The 20,296-nt window shown below is 42.9% G+C and overlaps 1 protein-coding gene across 3 annotated transcripts in view; it reads right to left on the reverse strand.

Annotated features, from left to right (window-relative positions):
- IL17RE (interleukin 17 receptor E) overlaps positions 1-20,296 on the reverse strand; it is a 156,737-nt gene that overhangs the window by 54,335 nt on the left and 82,106 nt on the right. The window contains exons 2-3 of one of the 3 annotated variants that reach the window (XM_078661841.1): positions 8,319-8,385; positions 3,441-3,593 (exon numbers count right to left, since the gene is read on the reverse strand). In XM_078661841.1, coding sequence (XP_078517967.1) covers positions 3,441-3,593; positions 8,319-8,385 — 220 coding nt within the window. Of the gene's footprint in view, positions 1-3,440; positions 3,594-8,318; positions 8,386-20,296 lie in introns of those variants that run through there. The other 2 variants (XM_078661843.1, XM_078661842.1) reach the window with 2 other exon arrangements.

Below are 20,296 nucleotides of genomic sequence, written 5' to 3' on the forward strand. Positions count from 1 at the left end.
GGGTGTAACAAGGGCGCTCCCACACAACCATCTGTGGATTTTGACACAAAGTCCCATCTACTTAAATTTTTAGGCAGGGCTTTCCAACAAAACATGGGCCTTATTTATGAAGGCCTTGCGCCACTGGTGCGTCACTTTTAACATGGGAAAAAGTGACGCACCTGTGGCGCAAGGCCTTCATAAATAAGGCCCCATATGCCTTTCAGGCAGGCACAAAGTAGAGAAAAGTGTTTTTCCTTCAAAGTTTACATGTGTGCTGCACTCTAGTCTAAAGTATGTCAGTGCGTAGAAATGTTGTTCTGGAAGGTTATTCTTCCAGTACAGAACTAATGCTGAACATGAACATCACAATTACCTTAGCTCTATGGGGCAAAGGCGTGTGCATGGCTCTAAGAATTCTAATTGTGTGTCAGAGCTTGGGAAGAGAGCAGCAGCAGCATATCTTAGCAGATATGGCGCTGTACTGCTGTCTCGCGCAACGCAGCACCAAATGTCAGCACCTTTCAAAGATTGTCAAAGTACCAAAAATGGAAGGGTGCCTAATACCAAACAGCCTCAATGATATGAAATGCCAAATAAAACATGGAAAGAAACAAATAGTGTATTAACCCCTTGCATGCTGTGCACATGTGTGGGCGATTTGAATAGTGGGCGGGATTTGGACGGCCCCAGGCAGTCGTCCGCACACGTCCACTGTGACGTCAGATGGCCGGGGTCCGTCCGAAACATACAAGGGGTTAAACAGAAATTCCAGGATTAAAAAAAGAGCACCTCTCTCCATTTTGGATCATACTATAATAGTCTTTTGGCTGAAATGTGGAATTAGTCAGCACCGATGAAGGTCACTCATTGGCCCAATGTTCATTCTATCACGCGGAATATTAACCACTGTGATATATTGGTAGTCAACATTCTGGTTCGAATATTTTTGTACCTTGATTTTTAAAAGTTGATATTTAAACAAACCACTGTTCGAACTGTAAGTCTGAGCTGACCATCCTCATTTGCAAATGACACAAGCAAACACTCTGTGAAGTTTAAGCTTGTTATTTCATAAACCCAAGCAATAAATTAGACCTACAAATATATCCATAGGGTTTCGTGATCTCACATGACCCTTCTTCAAATGGTCATAGTAGGAAAGGTCATCCGAGGTTACGAAAACTCATACACAGGGATGTTAAATCTACCTTTACTTGTGTTGGCCAATTAAAAGGACTGGTCATCTCTGCAAACTTTGCTTTTGTTCCTGTGTCAAGAGAGCCCTTAGAACTTCTTTGCACTCAAACAACTTAAGAATAAGCTCTTGCTTAATTATAGTCTGTTTCTGGTTGTTCAAGTGCGACAATGTCCACAACTTTAGCCCCACACACTTCACAACAGTACGTCTACTTGTTGTCTGTAACATGAAAATAAATTTTGAGGCAATAGCTACAAATGTACATATTTATTTAGTGTCAGTGTCAGTCATATTTGGATTTGAAGAGTAAACACGCAAGCAACCGGACAGTTAATACAAAAAGGCTTTAAAAACGCAACCTGAAGTTCTGCGGTAAGGGTACAGACTCAGCATTGAACCTCCAGATTGGTTACAACAAGATCAAATATATAAAGGATAAAGTAACCCCTTTCATACATTATAAGGGTATTGCAAGTCACCGAGGAGTTCGATAACCATATAGAGGAAATAGGCCTGAGTCTGAGTTATTTTATAAGGTTATGGAACTCCGAGGTGACTTGCAATATCCTTACCATGTATGCCAAGGTGTACTTTATCCCATATAATACATGGGCACACCATCACCTTTCCCACAAACCACTTAAAACCTTAATGCGTAGTTCTTTCATATGGAAAAGTGAGCATGTTTTCAAAAATAAAAACATAACCTCTAGTGCAAAATTAACATATCCAAAATCTGTTAGGTGTTTGTTGCAAACCGATAATAGAAACAGTTCAATGCAAGTCTGTTTATTTTTTTTAAAAACTGCAGTAGCCTGGGACGTGTAGAAACATGCAGAAAGGTTCTAGCTTTTCTCTATCTAAGGAGTGCAAAACTAAATATATTGTCTTTGCTTGTCTTTGTAAGCTATTAAAATAGAGCAGAAGAAAGAAAATCAATGTTTCTTTTTGTAGCTTTAAACAGCTGCTTCACTTATGCTCTGTCACCTTACATGTCTTTCACCTCGGCTACTGCCTCTGGCAACAGGTCTTGTGACGTCTGCTGTAATAACTTATAATAGTCAAGTTCCAACATCTAATCTTTGAGTGCGTCACTAATCGCCGATTAGAACGTGCATTTGTACAGGGATTACAGAATCCCATGCAGTATAGAGTTGATAACATTGTCGTACATACAATTACAGAGAGCGTGCATGATCCCGCTTACTATAAACTGCAGCTTAGGGCAGCAGCGTACATGGATTGCCAGTGCCCTGGGCAAGGCAAACTATCCTTCCACTTTCCTTTTTACATTTTGCACCCCTAAGAATGCCCCTGCACCCCTAAGAATTTTGCGCCTTTGGCAACCACCCCTAAGGCCCACCCACGCTACGCCACTGGCCTAGGGTCACTGCAGATGACGTCAGAGATTGGTTGTGTAGAATAGAAGCATTTTATGCAACAGGAAGTGTTCATTTTGATGTCAAATCTGGGTACGCCAACACCTGGTCTCAAGATCGGTAGAGCAGGATCTGACACAAAGATACCACTCCGCCTGTCACATACACGGGTCCCATATAGTAAGGGTGGATCGATTCACAGAACTAACTTAAGACAAAATCCTAAACTTACTACCATTTCGGTATTCACAGAAGGCACTTACTCATTTCGGTATTCACAGAAGTTAGGAGTCCAAACTTTAGGACTCCTAAATGCCTGTGAATACCAAAAGTCTTAAAGTTAGGATTTTTCTCAGTTTAGGAGTAGCTTTAGGACTCCTAACTTTAGGACTCCTAACTTCAGGACTCCTAAATGCCTTCTGTGAATACCGAAATGAGTAAGTGCCTTCTGTGAATACCAAAATGGTAGTAAGTTTAGGATTTTGTCTTAAGTTAGTTCTGTGAATAGTGCCCGGTAAGTATAAGCAGGTAAGTATAGTTTTCCTGCTGAGTATGGTAAATCTAGATCTACCGATAAGTACTTACTATCACAATATGACGGTAGTCAATATCCAGAACTCGATATTTTGGCAGAAAGATAATTTGTCGTTCAATTTTGGCGAAATTCCACTATACACAAGAGAAAGCTTTGTTGCAAGCTTGTTTTGTAACTCATGCACACTTTAATAAGATTTTCCCTAAGCTCAGTGTTTGCAAGTTAATATCTCATACCATGCAGGGTATTCCAGAAAACTATTTGCATCATCCCCACGTCCCCTCTCCAGGCATACAGGGAGACCCTTACAGTCTAAACACAAACTTGCATCTGCTCCTTCTTGTACCTGATGTGTTCATGGAGATGCCGAGCCGGATGCATGGTCTGCACACCTTCCTGGGCGGGCACAGGGGGACGGTGGACAGGGACAGCTCAGGCGGTGACACGGTGGGTCCTGGCAACAGGTTCCTGTGAAGCTTCACCCTTGGAAAGCTGCTCCCTAAACACAAAGTCAACAACCAGCGTGAGAAAGTCTGTGCAGATCTTTGAGCTGTTAGTCAAGCACAAGATGGCTGCCACAAAGGAGCACACAAGATGGCTGCCATAAAGGAGCACACAAGATGGCTGCCACAAAGGAGCACACAAGATGGCTGCCACACAGGAGCACACAAGATGGCTGCCACAAAGGAGCACACAAGATGGCTGCCACAAAGGAGCAGGCCAAGCTGTAGATAAGGAAACAAACATTTACTGGTGTGAAAACTAAAGGCGTTGTATGCCTTCCCCATTCCTTGGATAGATTTCAATGAAGTCAAAGTCACACTGGACCTCTGATAAAACACACAATTGATCTAAATGGAGAGGATGCCATGGATGGGTGAAAGTATCACTTTATCTGCTGTGGTGGAAACTTCGAACATTTTGTACACTTCCAAAGTTTGGCTCCTTTATAACAACCTAGCTTGTGGGTATATTTTCCAGCAAAATAATCTTGATGGAAGAGTTTCCTCTAAACAGGTTTGCTGGTAGCAACATTCCTCTATAAATGTGGGTTTTGCATATTTTTTTACCGAAAACCACTTTAGCAAGATGTGTATTGCTATCCTTTTTCAACCTTGCAACTTTTGCTAAACCTCAAAAAGTTTTGTTAAAAAATGCAACAAAGTTGGCAGAAGGGACCCTATGCTACACTCACACCCACCCCTCTTTCAAAACTACAGACTTATAATGCACTTAGGTAGATTAGAATTCGCCAGAAAAAAACTAAACTTCCATATGGAGTGTGATAAAATCGAAAATATTGAAAGGTTGTACAACACATAAATGTGCTCGCAATGGCCACAGTGTACCACCGTTACCTGGATTCCACACTCAGAGTTCAGCTGCAGTGGGACTGATTCAAAGCCAGAATATTCCGCCCACAACCAGGAACAGCAGAGGCTTACAGTTACAAGAACAACCCACAGTAAATATTGAACAACAGAGATAACAAGTTGGATTCAAATGTACACAAATTCTGAGTAAACTGCACAAATCCCATGTGGTGTGCTTGTTCACAAGTAACGCGTGAACACCCTGCAGCGTGCACACATCTCATCCACAAATCATGAGTGAGTGGCACACATCTCGAGTGAGGTGTCAACACCCTGCAGCGCGCACACATCTCATCCACAAATCATGAGTGAGTGGCCCACATCTCGAGTGAGGTGTCAACACCCTGCAGCGTGCACACATCTCATCCACAAATCATGAGTGAGAAGCACACATCTCGAGTGAGGTGTCAACACCCTGCAGCGTGCACTCATCTCATACACAAATCATGAGTGAGAGGCAAACATCTCAAGTGAGGTGTGAACACCCTGCAGCGGGCACTCATCTCATCCACAAATCATGAGTGAGAGGCACACTTCTCGAGTGAGGTGTCAACACCCTGCAGCGTGCACACATCTCATCCACAGACCATGAGTGAGAAGCACACATCTCGAGAGAGGTGTCAACACCTTGCAGCATGCACACATCTCCTCCACAAATCATGAGTGAGAAGCACACATCTCGAGTGAGGTGTCAACATCCTGCAGCACGCACACATCTCTTCCACAAATCATGAGTGAGAAGCACACATCTCGAGTGAGGTGTCAACACCCTGCAGCACGCACACATCTCATCCACAAATCATGAGTGAGAGGCACACATCTCGAGTGAGGTGTCAACACCCTGCAGCGCGCAGACATCTCATCCACAAATCATGAGTGAGTGGCACACATCTCGAGTGAGGTGTGAACACCCTGCAGCGTGCACACATCTCATCCATAAATCATGAGAGAGCGGCACACATCTCGAGTGAGGTGTCAACACCCTGCAGCACGCACACATCTCATCCACAAATCATGAGTGAGAAGCACACATCTCGAGTGAGGTGTCAACATCCTGCAGCACGCACACATCTCATCCACAAATCATGAGTGAGAAGCACACATATCGAGTGAGGTGTCAACACCCTGCAGCACGCACACATCTCATCCACCAATCATGAGTGAGCGGCACACATCTCGAGTGAGGTGTCAACACCCTGCAGCGCGCACACATCTCATCCACAAATCATGAGTGAGCGGCACACATCTCGAGTGAGGTGTCAACATCCTGCAGCACGCACACATCTCATCCACCAATCATGAGTGAGCGGCACACATCTCGAGTGAGGTGTCAACACCCTGCAGCGTGCACACATCTCATCCACAAATCATGAGTGAGAAGCACACATCTCGAGTGAGGTGTCAACACACTGCAGCGCGCACACATCTCATCCACAAATCATGAGTGAGAAGCACACATCTCGAGTGAGGTGTCAACACCCTGCAGCGTGCACACATCTCATCCACAAATCATGAGTGGGAAGCACACATCTCGAGTGAGGTGTCAACACCCTGCAGCACGCACACATCTCATCCACCAATCATGAGTGAGCGGCACACATCTCGAGTGAGGTGTCAACACCCTGCAGCGCGCACACATCTCACCCACAAATCATGAGTGAGAAGCACACATCTCGAGTGAGGTGTCAACACCCTGCAGCGTGCACACATCTCATCCACAAATCATGAGTGAGAAGCACACATCTCCAGTGAGGTGTCAACACCCTGCAGCACGCACACATCTCATCCACCAATCATGAGTGAGCGGCACACATCTCGAGTGAGGTGTCAACACCCTGCAGCGCGCACACATCTCATCCACAAATCATGAGTGAGCGGCACACATCTCGAGTGAGGTGTCAACACACTGCAGCGCGCACACATCTCATCCACAAATCATGAGTGAGAAGCACACATATCGAGTGAGGTGTCAACACCCTGCAGCACGCACACATCTCATCCACAAATCATGAGTGAGAAGCACACATATCGAGTGAGGTGTCAACACCCTGCAGCACGCACACATCTCATCCACAAATCATGAGTGAGAAGCACACATATCGAGTGAGGTGTCAACACCCTGCAGCACGCACACATCTCATCCACCAATCATGAGTGAGCGGCACACATCTCGAGTGAGGTGTCAACACCCTGCAGCGCGCACACATCTCATCCACAAATCATGAGTGAGCGGCACACATCTCGAGTGAGGTGTCAACACCCTGCAGCGCGCACACATCTCATCCACAAATCATGAGTGAGCGGCACACATCTCGAGTGAGGTGTCAACACACTGCAGCGCGCACACATCTCATCCACAAATCATGAGTGAGAAGCACACATATCGAGTGAGGTGTGAACACCCTGCAGCACGCACACATCTCATCCACAAATCATGAGTGAGAAGCACACATATCGAGTGAGGTGTCAACACCCTGCAGCACGCACACATCTCATCCACAAATCATGAGTGAGAAGCACACATATCGAGTGAGGTGTCAACACCCTGCAGCACGCACACATCTCATCCACCAATCATGAGTGAGCGGCACACATCTCGAGTGAGGTGTCAACACCCTGCAGCGCGCACACATCTCATCCACAAATCATGAGTGAGCGGCACACATCTCGAGTGAGGTGTCAACATCCTGCAGCACGCACACATCTCATCCACCAATCATGAGTGAGCGGCACACATCTCGAGTGAGGTGTCAACACCCTGCAGCGTGCACACATCTCATCCACAAATCATGAGTGAGAAGCACACATCTCGAGTGAGGTGTCAACACACTGCAGCGCGCACACATCTCATCCACAAATCATGAGTGAGAAGCACACATCTCGAGTGAGGTGTCAACACCCTGCAGCGTGCACACATCTCATCCACAAATCATGAGTGGGAAGCACACATCTCGAGTGAGGTGTCAACACCCTGCAGCACGCACACATCTCATCCACCAATCATGAGTGAGCGGCACACATCTCGAGTGAGGTGTCAACACCCTGCAGCGCGCACACATCTCATCCACAAATCATGAGTGAGAAGCACACATCTCGAGTGAGGTGTCAACACCCTGCAGCGTGCACACATCTCATCCACAAATCATGAGTGAGAAGCACACATCTCCAGTGAGGTGTCAACACCCTGCAGCACGCACACATCTCATCCACCAATCATGAGTGAGTGGCACACATCTCGAGTGAGGTGTCAACACCCTGCAGCGCGCACACATCTCATCCACAAATCATGAGTGAGCGGCACACATCTCGAGTGAGGTTTCAACACACTGCAGCGCGCACACATCTCATCCACAAATCATGAGTGAGAAGCACACATCTCGAGTGAGGTGTCAACACACTGCAGCGCGCACACATCTCATCCACAAATCATGAGTGAGAAGCACACATCTCGAGTGAGGTGTCAACACCCTGCAGCGTGCACACATCTCATCCACAAATCATGAGTGAGCGGCACATATCTCGAGTGAGGTATCAATCAATGCCCTGCAGCGTGCACTCATCTCATCCACAAACCATGAGTGAGAAGCACACCTCTCGAGTAAGGTGTCAACACCCTGCAGCACGTACACATTTCATCCACAAATCATGAGTGAGAGGCACAAATGGCTTTATGAAGGTTGGAATAGAAATGGACTGTGTGCCTCAGTCATACTTGATTAATGTTTAACTTCTAAAGATTCCAATTACAGGGAATAAGGGAGGTCAGTGAAGGGCACATTAACATTACTAGACGTGCTACGTCATACAGCGTATCAGTCTCCGCGCTCCCGGAAGTAAAGGCAGTGCCTCACCTTGGTAAGTAAACTTCATTGCTGATGTCTGAAAAGAACGAAGGTGATACTTACTCAGTTTGTAATCCTGCAACACAAACAAAAGAAGACATTATTTATATATCATGATATTCTCTTTAATCAAGCATTGCGAAGATATTCACAACAATTTTTATAGGCAAGCTCATAATTAAAGACATGGGGGCAGATTTACAAGTCCCTTGCGCCACTTTTGCGTCACATGTTAAAAGTGACACAAAAGTGGCGCAAGGGGCTTGTAAATATGCCCCATGGAGTTCAGAGGTTGAGTGTGTGAGAGCCAAAGGCAGAACATGTGAAAAGCCAAGACAGAGCAGTGGTCAAAAACTGGACGATGAATCCTGAATATGGGCTGAGTGTCTCCAACCTACATGTCGGGGTCACAACGAAAAGCTGGAATGAGGCCACCTGGTAACACCTGAGAAACAGGGCCGGCTATGGCGCTGGTGGAGCCCAGTGCGACAATCTTTGTTGGCGCCCCAATGACCTCCTTCTCCACTGATTCCTTCACTCCCACCCTTTAACAGTGCCCATCAAGTCTCCATAACCACTCTGACTCCCTCATGGATTTCTTTTGTTTTATTGCACCACTCATACCATCATAAGACGTCACAGCACTATACACCACATACACATTACACAGACACGATCAATCATAAGTGTGTAAATCAGTGTATAGGAAATGTTACATCAGACAGAGGACTACAAGGTGCAGGAGTCACAAGTCATCCATACTGGTAGACAGTATAGTTTAAGAGTACTTGGTCTGGAGAAGCACAAACTCAGGGGCCGATTAACAGAACTAACTTAAGACAAAATCCTAAACGTACTACTTTTAGTATTCACAGAAGTTATGATTTTGTCTTAAGTTTGTCTTAAAACAAACTTAAGACAGACTTAAGACAAACTTAAGACAAAATCCAAACTTAAGTCTGTCTTAAGTCTGTCTTAAGACAAACTTAAGACAAAATCCTAACTTCTGTGAATACCAAAAGTAGTAAGTTTAGGATTTTGTCTTAAGTTAGTTCTGTGAATCGGCCCCTTGATTTTAAAACGTACCACCATGGTTGGGTCGGCTTTACTAATAAGAATTGATTTCTACCCTAGTGAACACTTTTTGCAACATTAGGATAATGAAAAACTGGGGAAAAAATCGTAACGCTCTATTCCGTAGCTTGCAGTTTGCATTAAGCTCTTTGATGATAGTTATTAGCTCACAGTCAGGGCCGGACTGGCAACAACGGGTGTTTCCCGGTGGGCTGCCAGGATGGAGGCCATTTTTGCAACATAGCTGCATTATCGGCCCCCTGTAACAAAAATCCAACTACCTCCCTCTTCCCCCTGTAAAACCTGTAGTTACTAACCTATAAAACTTGAAATCAGGTGGAAAAATCGTCTGATTAAAAAAATGCAAGGTGCAATAATTGTTTGTCTATTCACAAGAGGGTACGTGTTTATATATTGGGACTATCTAAGAACTCACGGGATATCTCAAAACTTGATGCTATGAATATTTTTATTCAATGGTATATTCAATCTATATCAGTCAAAGATGGGGTAAGATAACACATTACATTTTAGCGTTACATTTTACACAGCACAGCAATCATAGCAGTAGATTTTATCCATAACGTTTCAACAATTATTAAGAACTAAGGGGCATATTACCAACGATTAGCGATATTTATCGCTAACAAGGCTTAGCAACAAATTTTTTATCGCTAAGCATCGCCGGAAATTATCGCAGAGATAACTTGCTATTAGCAAGGTTTATCTCAGAAGAGATAAAAATCCTCGCGCTAACTGCCAAATGAGAGATTATCGCTGGAAAACCAACGATAATCTCTCGAAGTTTGGCGTTAGTTTGATGATAGGGGCTCACAAACTTAGCCATGATATCCACCTTCCATAGGATATCATGGCTAAGTCAGGAAAATACCAGGTGTAAAAAACAGCAGCGCTAACCGCGGTTAGCGCTGCTTTTTTTTGTTTATCACTAACAGGGTTAGCGAAATCCTTGATAATAGGAGAAATGTTGCTGAACAACATTTCTCCTATTATTTTTCTCTGGAACGCCCCCTTTGCATCTCATTAGAGATGCAAGGGGAAGCGTACTGAAAAAGGGTGCTAACATGCGAATTTGCTTGTTAGCACCCTGTTGCTGATAGGGAGATGATTTTATCTCCGCTTTCTTGGCTTTTAAAGCCAAAAAAGCAGAGATAAATCCTTTGTAAGTTACACGTTTTCTGCTGTTTACATTAACATACATAGCACGTGGTCTGGCAGAGACAGAGATGGCTGCTGACTAGTGAACCTTGCTCCCTCGACAGCCCTGAAAAGTCAACACAGGTTTGATTGTCACTTCCTAACTGATATAACTCACAGTGGAATGCTGCTTGCTGCTTTAAGATATAATATTTACTGCTCTACACGAGTGCTTTCAAGGCCTCTTCCTCCTTCAGATGTTTCACAGGCTTCTGAGGTAACTTCCTTCACATGGATAAAAGGCATGTGCTGCAGAACCAAGCATTTCATCTGGAGATAAACACGAGGAATTCAGCTTGAAATACATGCAGTGATCTCTGACAGAGACCTGTTCTGTCCAGTCTTGTCCCAGTGCCCTTTTTCCCAGAAAGTTTATGAGTATATATTCTCTAAACATGTCAAATGAATTCTCCTTGAATTAAATGCTGTTTAAGGCCTGCTGGCTTGCTTTGTTTCTCATTGTGTACTCCACTGAGGCTTTCAGGGAAATCTGGCTTTTTCTTTTTTAAGCGATGACGCTTATGATGCATAAAGACATTTTAATTATGAGCCCTGGCATGCTGGAGTTTGCTTGACTCTTGGTAGCTGCATGCTAAGGGGACTAAAACAGGGCCTGGAAAGCCTTTTTGCTTTTCTGAGATGTGGAAAATCAATTTTTACATATCAGAATTTCAGTGCTGCATTATCTGCATACGATTCAGAAAAGGGGGTGGTGATGAACAGAGTGTCTGAATTAAGCAGACCACTCTTACCCAGTCCAAAGATCAGGGCTTGATCCATCACCGTTATTTAGCTCACTGCCCCATCCCAGCTCAGAACCTGGCTATATGCAAATTAGTCTGTCCCTGGCCCAGTGCATCATGGGAACAGGGCAGACCAAACTACCAAGCCAATTCTTCACCAGAAAGGAGACAAGCTACCGGGGACCGGTTTCTGGCATTTCAGCCTCGTCGGCCCGGCTTGCTTGAATCCTGATGGAGCAGTGAGCAAGGGACTCATGTCTGAGTATACCCTGCCACACCTATAGTGGCCAAAAACGATTCAGAAAAGGGGGTGGTGATGAATCATTTTGTCCACCATAAGCGTGGAAGGGTATACTCAGATGTGAGTCCCTTGCTCATTGCACCATCAGGATTCAAGCAAGCCGGGCCGACGACGCCTGAAATGGCAGAAACCGGTCCCCGGAAGCTTGTTTCCTTCCCAGTACAAGAATTGGCTTGGTAGTTTGGTTTGCCCTGTTCCCATCATGCACTGGGACAGGAACAGACTAATTTGCATATAGCCAAGTTCTGAGCTGGGATGGTGCAGTGAGCTAAAAAACGGTGATGATCAAGCCCTGATCTTTGGACTGGGTAAGAGTGGTCTGCTTAATTCAGGCACTCTGTTCATCACCACCCCCTTTTCTGAAGCATTATCTGCATATGCATGTGAATGTGTTTTGGCTATTACGAGCTAGCCAAATTAAATAGTTTTTACAGGTCGACTGATGTACTCGGAGATTTGCTTTTAGCAGGATTCTTTTTTCTTTGAAAGACGTTTATTCTAACCCTGGGATAGTTCGCATAGTAGCGCTACGCACTTCGCACTACGCGAGCTACGCGTAGCACTATGCGAACTGCGTAGTACCCTGTTTGCACTGAGCAAGATGCCGTTTTCAATGATTGCACAGTGCGGGCAAGCATCCAGCACTGTTCAATCATTGAAAACAGCATCTTGCACAGTGCGAGCTGTAGTTTTCTGCCGCTCGAGTAGATTTTTACTCGAGTGGCAGCTTTCTCAACGCGGACTGGTAGTTTCTCATCGTGAGTAGTCGCAAGCGTACGCGACCACTCGCAATGAGAAACCTGACCTCCCCGCATTGAGAATCTTGCAGGGAGGTTTATTTTCCAAGCTCGCGATCGGCAACTTGATGTTGCTGATCGTGAACGAGGAAAAAGTCTCGCTGGGATGTCATTTTGCTTGCTTGCGGTCTCCAACTTGGCGTTGAGGACCGCGAGCAAGCAAAAAATGACGCTGCACTACACTACACTTGTTTGCACTGTGCTACATGCAATTCGCGTAGTATGAAGTAGTGGAAACTTCGCAAACTACGCGAGCGTAGCGTAGCGCTTTGCCCAGGGTTAGTTTATTCAGGTCATAATCTGGTACTCCATATCTCAAGTAAATATGCATCATTTTATTTGTTGGAAGTCCTTTCTCACTGACACCTTCCTAAACCTTTGTCCCTGAAAGCCTGCTGGATTCTGTCTTTGTATACTTTGTGGTGCTCTACAACCTTGACATTCATCTACATGTACAATAAATTTAATCCTACATACTGCAAAGTCATCGAAGTCTCCTTTAAATATAATAAAAACAAATGTAATTTATAAACACAATGCTTGTTTCTTTGTGCTCATTCATATCTCAACATCCTTATGGCGATACGCATATATTTGGTAAACTTTAGTGTCACACTCACAAATACTAATATTTCTTTTTCTTTATCTATACCCTCACTTTGAATGTGAAGTTACATCTAAAGATCTATAAGGTTGTATCTTATGTACTACACCTTTGTGTACTATCGAGCTGCCTGTGGTGCGAAGTCACGGCTATCTTACTGATATATTTCTATTACTAATATTAATTGCCGAATGGATGCATTGTGGTATATTTGTGATATGATTAAATAGTCTGAAACAATATATTTGTTAACTTTTAACCTTGTATGGACAAATCAAGGGGCATAACTTTTAAACAAAGAAAGAAAATGAACAAAAAAAACAATGCTTCTAAGTTCATCTAAACACAAGGTAAGATCCTGACTCCCATGTGGAAAGCCAAAAAGAGCAAAACATTATTCCCTGTAACATTGACTCATCTTCTAACCCTCTACTGGATAAAATTCTCAGCAAAGGAGTTGGTTTTCAACCTTTAACAGATGCCACAAATATAAAACTTGCAACAGATTAGAGATATGTGAGTGGCTAAGGAGAAACGTAATCTGTGAACAAAAGATCAGTGATGAGCAACATGTATGCAGTAGAGTCATTACACTAGAATCTGGAGTTATTAGATTGTTGAAGCAGACGGAAGAAATGGAAAATAGAAATGATCGCAATAATCTCAGACTTTATGGTCTCCTAGAGGCAGCTGGGAGGGATTAGATTGTAACCGTCTTAAACTCATCCCTTATCCTTTATTTAAACATCATAACTGCATCATCTGGAAATCTCCAAAGAGCTCATTGATTTGGAGAGAAGCCACTGTTAAATGAAAAACAGGGGAAACCTAGAGGAATTGTTATATAATTTTGATAACAAACATGAGTCATGCAAGTTATCCAAGCTACAAAAGTGAACAAACAGCTGACCTGGTCTCGTAATAAGCTTCTCATAGCTCAAGAGACCTAGAAGAACCTCTGCAGATTGCAAAAACAAATTCTTATCCATGAGGCCTATTTTCCAACAACAAAACATTAGGGGCCTTATTTATGAAGGCCTTGCGCCGCCGGTGCGTCACTTTTTCCCATTTTAAAGGTGGCGCACCGGCGGCGCAAGGCCTTCATAAATAAGGCCCTAGGTATGGGATTGTTCATCCATGTTTTTTTCAGGTCACTCACAATGGGAAAACGTCTTCCTTTGAATACCCAGAATGACTTAAAGGCTATCTCAGAAAATACAGGATGGAAGAAATCGACATTGAACAGATTGCATGCTGGTCTTAATTATTTAGCTTCAGTTATGTATAGCATGTTGGCTACATGTATGAGTTAATGGTGTTGGAGTTGTATCTTCATGATATTATCAGTTCTAGTTAACTTGTTCTTTATGTATTTTTTCAATTCTGGGGCTTTGCTTTTGAATTTCTTTCCTCACTTTTTTATTGTTGCATTATATTTCCCTTAGTGTTCTCTTTCATTAAGGTTACTTACTATTTTCATGGTATTTTTTCTCAGCTTTGCAGGATATTTTATAATTACATTTAGCTGTCTTTTTGATTCTTATTTAAGCACTTATCTGTACTCTCATTACCTTGCTCAAGATGTATACTTTTTCGCTATTGTTCTTTTTTTATGTACATTAGTAGGTGATGTCGGTGCACAGACATAATATCGACTCCAAAATATAGTTTGGACATAATATCGACTCCAAAATATCGTTTGGAGAAAATATCGACAGGACAGAATATAGACAGACAAAATATCGTTTTTAAGGTAAGTGAAGTAATATCGTTTTTAAGGTAAGTGAAGTAATATCGTTTTTATTTTTAGGGTTCAGGGTCAGTTTTGGGTTTTTGGGTAAAGGGGTATTTTTAGGGTTCAGGGTCAGTTTTGGGTTTTTGGGTAAAGGGGTATTTTTAGGGTTCAGGGTCAGTTTTCAGTTTTTGGGCAAAGGGGTATTTTTAGGGTTCAGGGTCAGTTTTCAGTTTTTGGGCAAAGGGGTATTTTTAGGGTTCAGGGTCAGTTTTCAGTTTTTGGGTAAAGGGGTATTTTTAGGGTTCAGGGTCAGTTTTCAGTTTTTGGTTAAAGGGGTATTTTTAGAGTTCAGGGTCAGTTTTCAGTTTTTGGGTAAAGGGGTATTTTTAGGGTTCAGGGTCAGTTTTCAGTTTTTGGGTAAAGGGGTATTTTTAGGGTTCAGGGTCAGTTTTCAGTTTTTGGGTATTATTTTATTATATTTTATTACTATATATATATGTTTAATAAATATGAAATAAAAAAATATTTATTTAACTTTCATTAATTATTTAATTATTATAAGTTAATTTAAGTAATTTTAAGCATATTTTAGTAATTAATTATTAATATTAATTTAATTTAACACTGTTTTTAGTAAATACGATATTTTTTACAACTATATTTTTGTAAACGATATTTTTAACTCGATATTTTTGTACTTACCTGTTTGTAGATAGAAACTCGATATTTTGACTGTCGATATTTTCTCAACGATATTTTTGATGGTCGATATTCTGTCCGTCGATATTCTTTCAGTGATCCGGTGATGTCTTAAAGCATGTACTTGTGTTCCTCCATTGCTACTGTGTTTAATGTAGTGTCTTGGAAAGTAGGGGATATAGGTAACCTCATAAAATGAGAAAGGTTTTACTTCATTTATCCAAACAAAGGGGTCTATTACGATGGCCATCGGGAGATGGGACCGCCCGCTATGTGTGCTTCGATCCCGCATGTACAATTAGGATGCGCCCGCCACACTGGCATCCCGCATTTTTGCATTGTGGCAGGCGGTGCTGTCAGCAGAACCCGCCGCAGCACAAAAAAGGCATCTGTGCATTTGCATGCACAACATGGCAGGCAATGCGCGGTGCCTGCCATGCCGTGCATGCAAATCCAGGGGGTACCATAGGTACCCCCATGTGCACCCCCACCCCCAACATCCTGGGGGCCTGCAACAGGCCCCCAACTGCAAAAACCGCATGCCTTTCCGTGGCGGCGGCAACGCCGCCATGGAAAGGCTGGTTACTGCAGCCATTTTGATATGGATGGCGGTGTCTAGCAGACACCATCACCATATTCAACCCTTTTCCGCCCGGTCGACTGGTCGACCAGGCGGAAAAGCGGTTGACTGTCTTCTCGTCAACCACGGTACCCCTCGCCATCATAATATGGGGGTGAGGTTCCGTGATTTCCGAACCAGACTCCATTTTGTTTGCGTTGTTTGAGACACCCTTTTGTGTGGTGCCCTCATATAGGCCATGGAGGTAACCGAACGAACAAAGTTACATGGGCTTCGTTGTTCAGGTACTTATTAACTTGGCCTTTTCGACTTGCGAGTGAACTGCAAGACGCTGACCCCGTCACCTGAAACTGACCCTTTCACGAAGCCAATTTCTCTAGCTGATAGTTGTCTGAGATTGCCAATCAATGTTCAGGATATCGTTAACTTTTAGTCGTTTTGCACATATCTTATCCTACTCAACATCTGAATTGCTTCGTTTCTTATGTCTTTTCATTACATGGGTAGTGCTTTCAATTATGGGTTTGTCCGGCTTGTGGTAATCGAAGTTGGGACAGTCCTAATAATTAACTTGTGGGTTGGTACAATGTAAAGTGAGCTTCTTGGAATGTAATAATGTGTGTAAAATGTATTTGATTCGTCAGAATTTGACGCAGTGGGTGTGCATTCGTAATGAACTGAAATTCTAGATAAAAGATGATGTCTTGCTCTACGAAAAATGAGCAGTTTCCTGAGTCGTACACCGTGTTGTATCGCTTGGTTTACTGTTACTAGCTGCAGCTAATAAATTTGATCTCCAACGCCACCTAGAAGTATTCCGTGTCTCAGTATTCCAAGACAGGTGAATCCGAAGACTTCGGGTGTGTTCCTGGCACCGCTGGGTTCTAAGAAAACCCGGTTCTTCAGTGGGGTAATTGGGAGGTGGGCGGGAGATTCTCTTGGGCGGATCGCCACCGCCATTCAGGCGGTGGTGATCCTCCCGACATTGTAATAGACCCGTAAATGTATCAATAGCACTTCTGCAGGAGTCTTAAACTAATGACACAGAATCTCTTAAATTAAAGAAGCTATGCGTAGGAATTTATTTTATTCACTAGCTATAATCGCAAAGGCGGTGCTGTAATTTTGTATGTCACAGATACATAAATATTGACGTAATATAACAGGAAAATGACGATGATGGTATATGGTTGCTCTTAGATGCTCTTTTAAGAATGACCTTGGTTAATAACACATTTTTTATCATGGAAGGTGAATGTAATTAAGCGTTTGACTCTTACAAGTGTAATCAATGCTAGAGGTATTTCTGATTCACTGAGAATTTTCAAGAATATAATTTTTCTCATTGCCACACAGTTTATCATGAATTGATTATATCTTCACTAGTAAATGTATTGCTGCAAATCTTGTCAAATGAGAAATAAGATATAGCTTTATTTCTAATGATGCTTCTGTAATAATGTCCATTCGTCAAATGAAGGTGACAAAATTCAGTGTAAGATGGTGCTTTAATAATGTTCTTTTAGCTGTTGATTTATTTTGCAAGGAATTTAATGTTCATGCATTATTTTTTGTTTGTTAATAATTCTGACAATACGTCTGTATTCAATATTTGAGATAAATTTGAAACTGCATGAATAGCTTTTGTTATTTCATATGTGGCAACAAAAAATCTACCTCAAATGTCCCATAGATATTCTTGCAAAATAAAACCAGATCATTAGAACATTTGTATTTTATACTCAAATCCTCTCCGATGCTCTCACACAGTTGCTGCTGTACTTTTTGAACTAAACAAAATAGCAACCCTGTGCACCAGCAATATTCTTATAAGGCTAAAGCAAAATATTTTGGGGGACAAAATAAAGCTGGCAAAATATAAGCAAACTATTAAAAAAAATATTTAAGGATGTGAACTGATTAAATGTCTTTGACAAGGACATTTCTGAAGCATTTAAAGAATTATTGTATTTTTTATTTTATACAGAAGATACTCATCCCTCCCAATGTGTACTCGAAAATTACTTCTTTAACATTCCTAAAAACCCTAAGAAGCCAACATTACTTTACAGGAAGTCATGGGGGCCCGCCTTCAAGAAGGATGAAGCTCCTGGGCCTGATGGACTTTCAATAAAGTTCACCTCCCAATTTTCTGATGCTTTAACTCAAAAGTTGCCTCAAATTTTTGCCTCTTTTATATCTGAACGGAGAGTCAAAGAATCATTTTGGGAGCAATAATGATGTTTATTCACAGTTATTGATAAAGAGCATCAGTACTGTAGGAACATTAGGCTGATATCCTTGATAAGTAGTGATTGTAAGTTTTATGCTAAAATATTGGCTATGAAGCTGGAGTCTTTTATTCCATCTCTTATCGAGCTGATCAACCTGGTTTTATTAAGGACCGGATGTCCTCAGAAAATGCTAATGATTTCTCAAATATTATTTTGAAAGCATCTTCTTTAACCCGTTCCGTGCTCGCTTCGGCCAACGGCCAAAGCGAGCACTATCTTCTGGGTGCTGCGCACAACCGTTGGCGGACGCAGTCCTGCCCACTCCGTAGAACGCCCGCACCACGGCGGAATGTCCGCCGCGGTAAATGGGTTAAACGATCCTTGGCTGTCATCATATCACTTAATGATGAAGAGACTTTAGAAAGTAATAATTGATCTTTTCAGTTACTTCAGATATCCGGTGTGAGGGAGTGATCAATATTCAATCGTGCGAGGGCAGGTGGCTGTAGTGATATTCTGTGATCCAGGCCCTGATATTCCAAAAGATCATCTATTAGAACGCGAGCAGGAATAGTTTGTTGGGACATTCCTGAAGTGCATAAGAATTGATTTTTAATCCAAGGAGGACTAACAAAATGATTATTAGAAAGGTATATTTTACAGAAAACAGGGCTCCTTCTGGGTAGTGCAGAAATGGGTGATAATTTAAAAATCCGACCTCTTACTTAATAATACCTGTGGGTCGGTAATTACCAGGTGTTGGATTCCTAGTAAATTTCAAGATTGTTGTCCTCAGATTTAGGTATAACATATGCAATCAGTGCTGCATGTTGTTTTGCGGACACTTTCACTAGATAAAGTTGACAAGGTGATGCATGCTGGGAAATGTAACATTGGAAGGTGAACTGTGCACTAAGCATGGGCGTAAAATCCGCTCCGCTCGCGGATTTTTCGGATTTTCGGCAAATTCGCAATCCGCGAACGCTCGCGAATTTGTCGAAAATCCGTGAATCCGCTCGCGGCGGATTTTTTGCTTGGTTGCGGCGCGCGGCGTGGTGCACGGCGTTCACTTTCCGTCATTTAGCGTTTGCCGAGTTGTTTTTCTTTGCGAGTGACGCGCCATTTTAGATCTTGCTGCGTGTTCCCGCGGGAGTTTAGCGCCCGCGAATACGTACTCGCGGCTTGCCACCTTGCACAGCACACCTCGCGAGAGTTCGCAATTGCGAACACGTAGTTGCGGCGGAAAGGAACAATCTCGCACTTGCGAAATAGAGATTTTGCAATTTCGCACAAGAAAATCACCAGCAAACAGGATAAACCTTCAGAAAATTATGATTTTTATCAGAATCACTCCTCAGGTTGACATTTGCATGGCCTTTTTTTTTGCAAGGAGTCCATTTTGGGGGGGGGGAGGAAGGAAGTGCCCCACAGTCTCTAACTTCCTGTTCCTGTCCAGCAGGCTCCTCCCAGTGCTTTGTCCATCTCCTGGTCACTTTCATTTGGATCTGGAGCTGGAAGGATTACTTTTTGTGGGTGCTGCTGGATATTTGGATTTGAGGCCTTTTTGACTGTCTTTGGATCACTTTTGGATTAGAAATCAACTTTCACAAGTAAGTTTGTTTGGGGCATTACAGTTGCTGCAAGTAAAATTTTTGAACTTTTTCAGAACATTAAATAAATTATATTGTGGGTAGCCACAGTATCCAGTAGTACCAGGGTTGGTTAGGGGTGCATGATACAAATGTTTTGTTGAATTTAAACACCATTGAGGCCATGGATGGGCTGGGATTGTGCTGATTTTTGTCCTTTTTTTGGGCCTGCTGGTGTGGCCCTTTGCCCAGGGGTGGTGAGTGTTGCATGGGCCTAGTCTTTCTGTGGGGTGTCTTCTTGAATTTAAACATAATTGAGGCCATGGATGGGCTGGGATTGTGCTGATTTTATTGCTTTTTGTCGTTTTTGGGGGGGTGCTGGTGTGGCCTTTTGCCCAGGGGTGGTGGTGCAT

This window comes from Lissotriton helveticus, chromosome 9 (assembly GCF_964261635.1).
Source record: "Lissotriton helveticus chromosome 9, aLisHel1.1, whole genome shotgun sequence".
Taxonomy (NCBI): domain Eukaryota; kingdom Metazoa; phylum Chordata; class Amphibia; order Caudata; family Salamandridae; genus Lissotriton; species Lissotriton helveticus.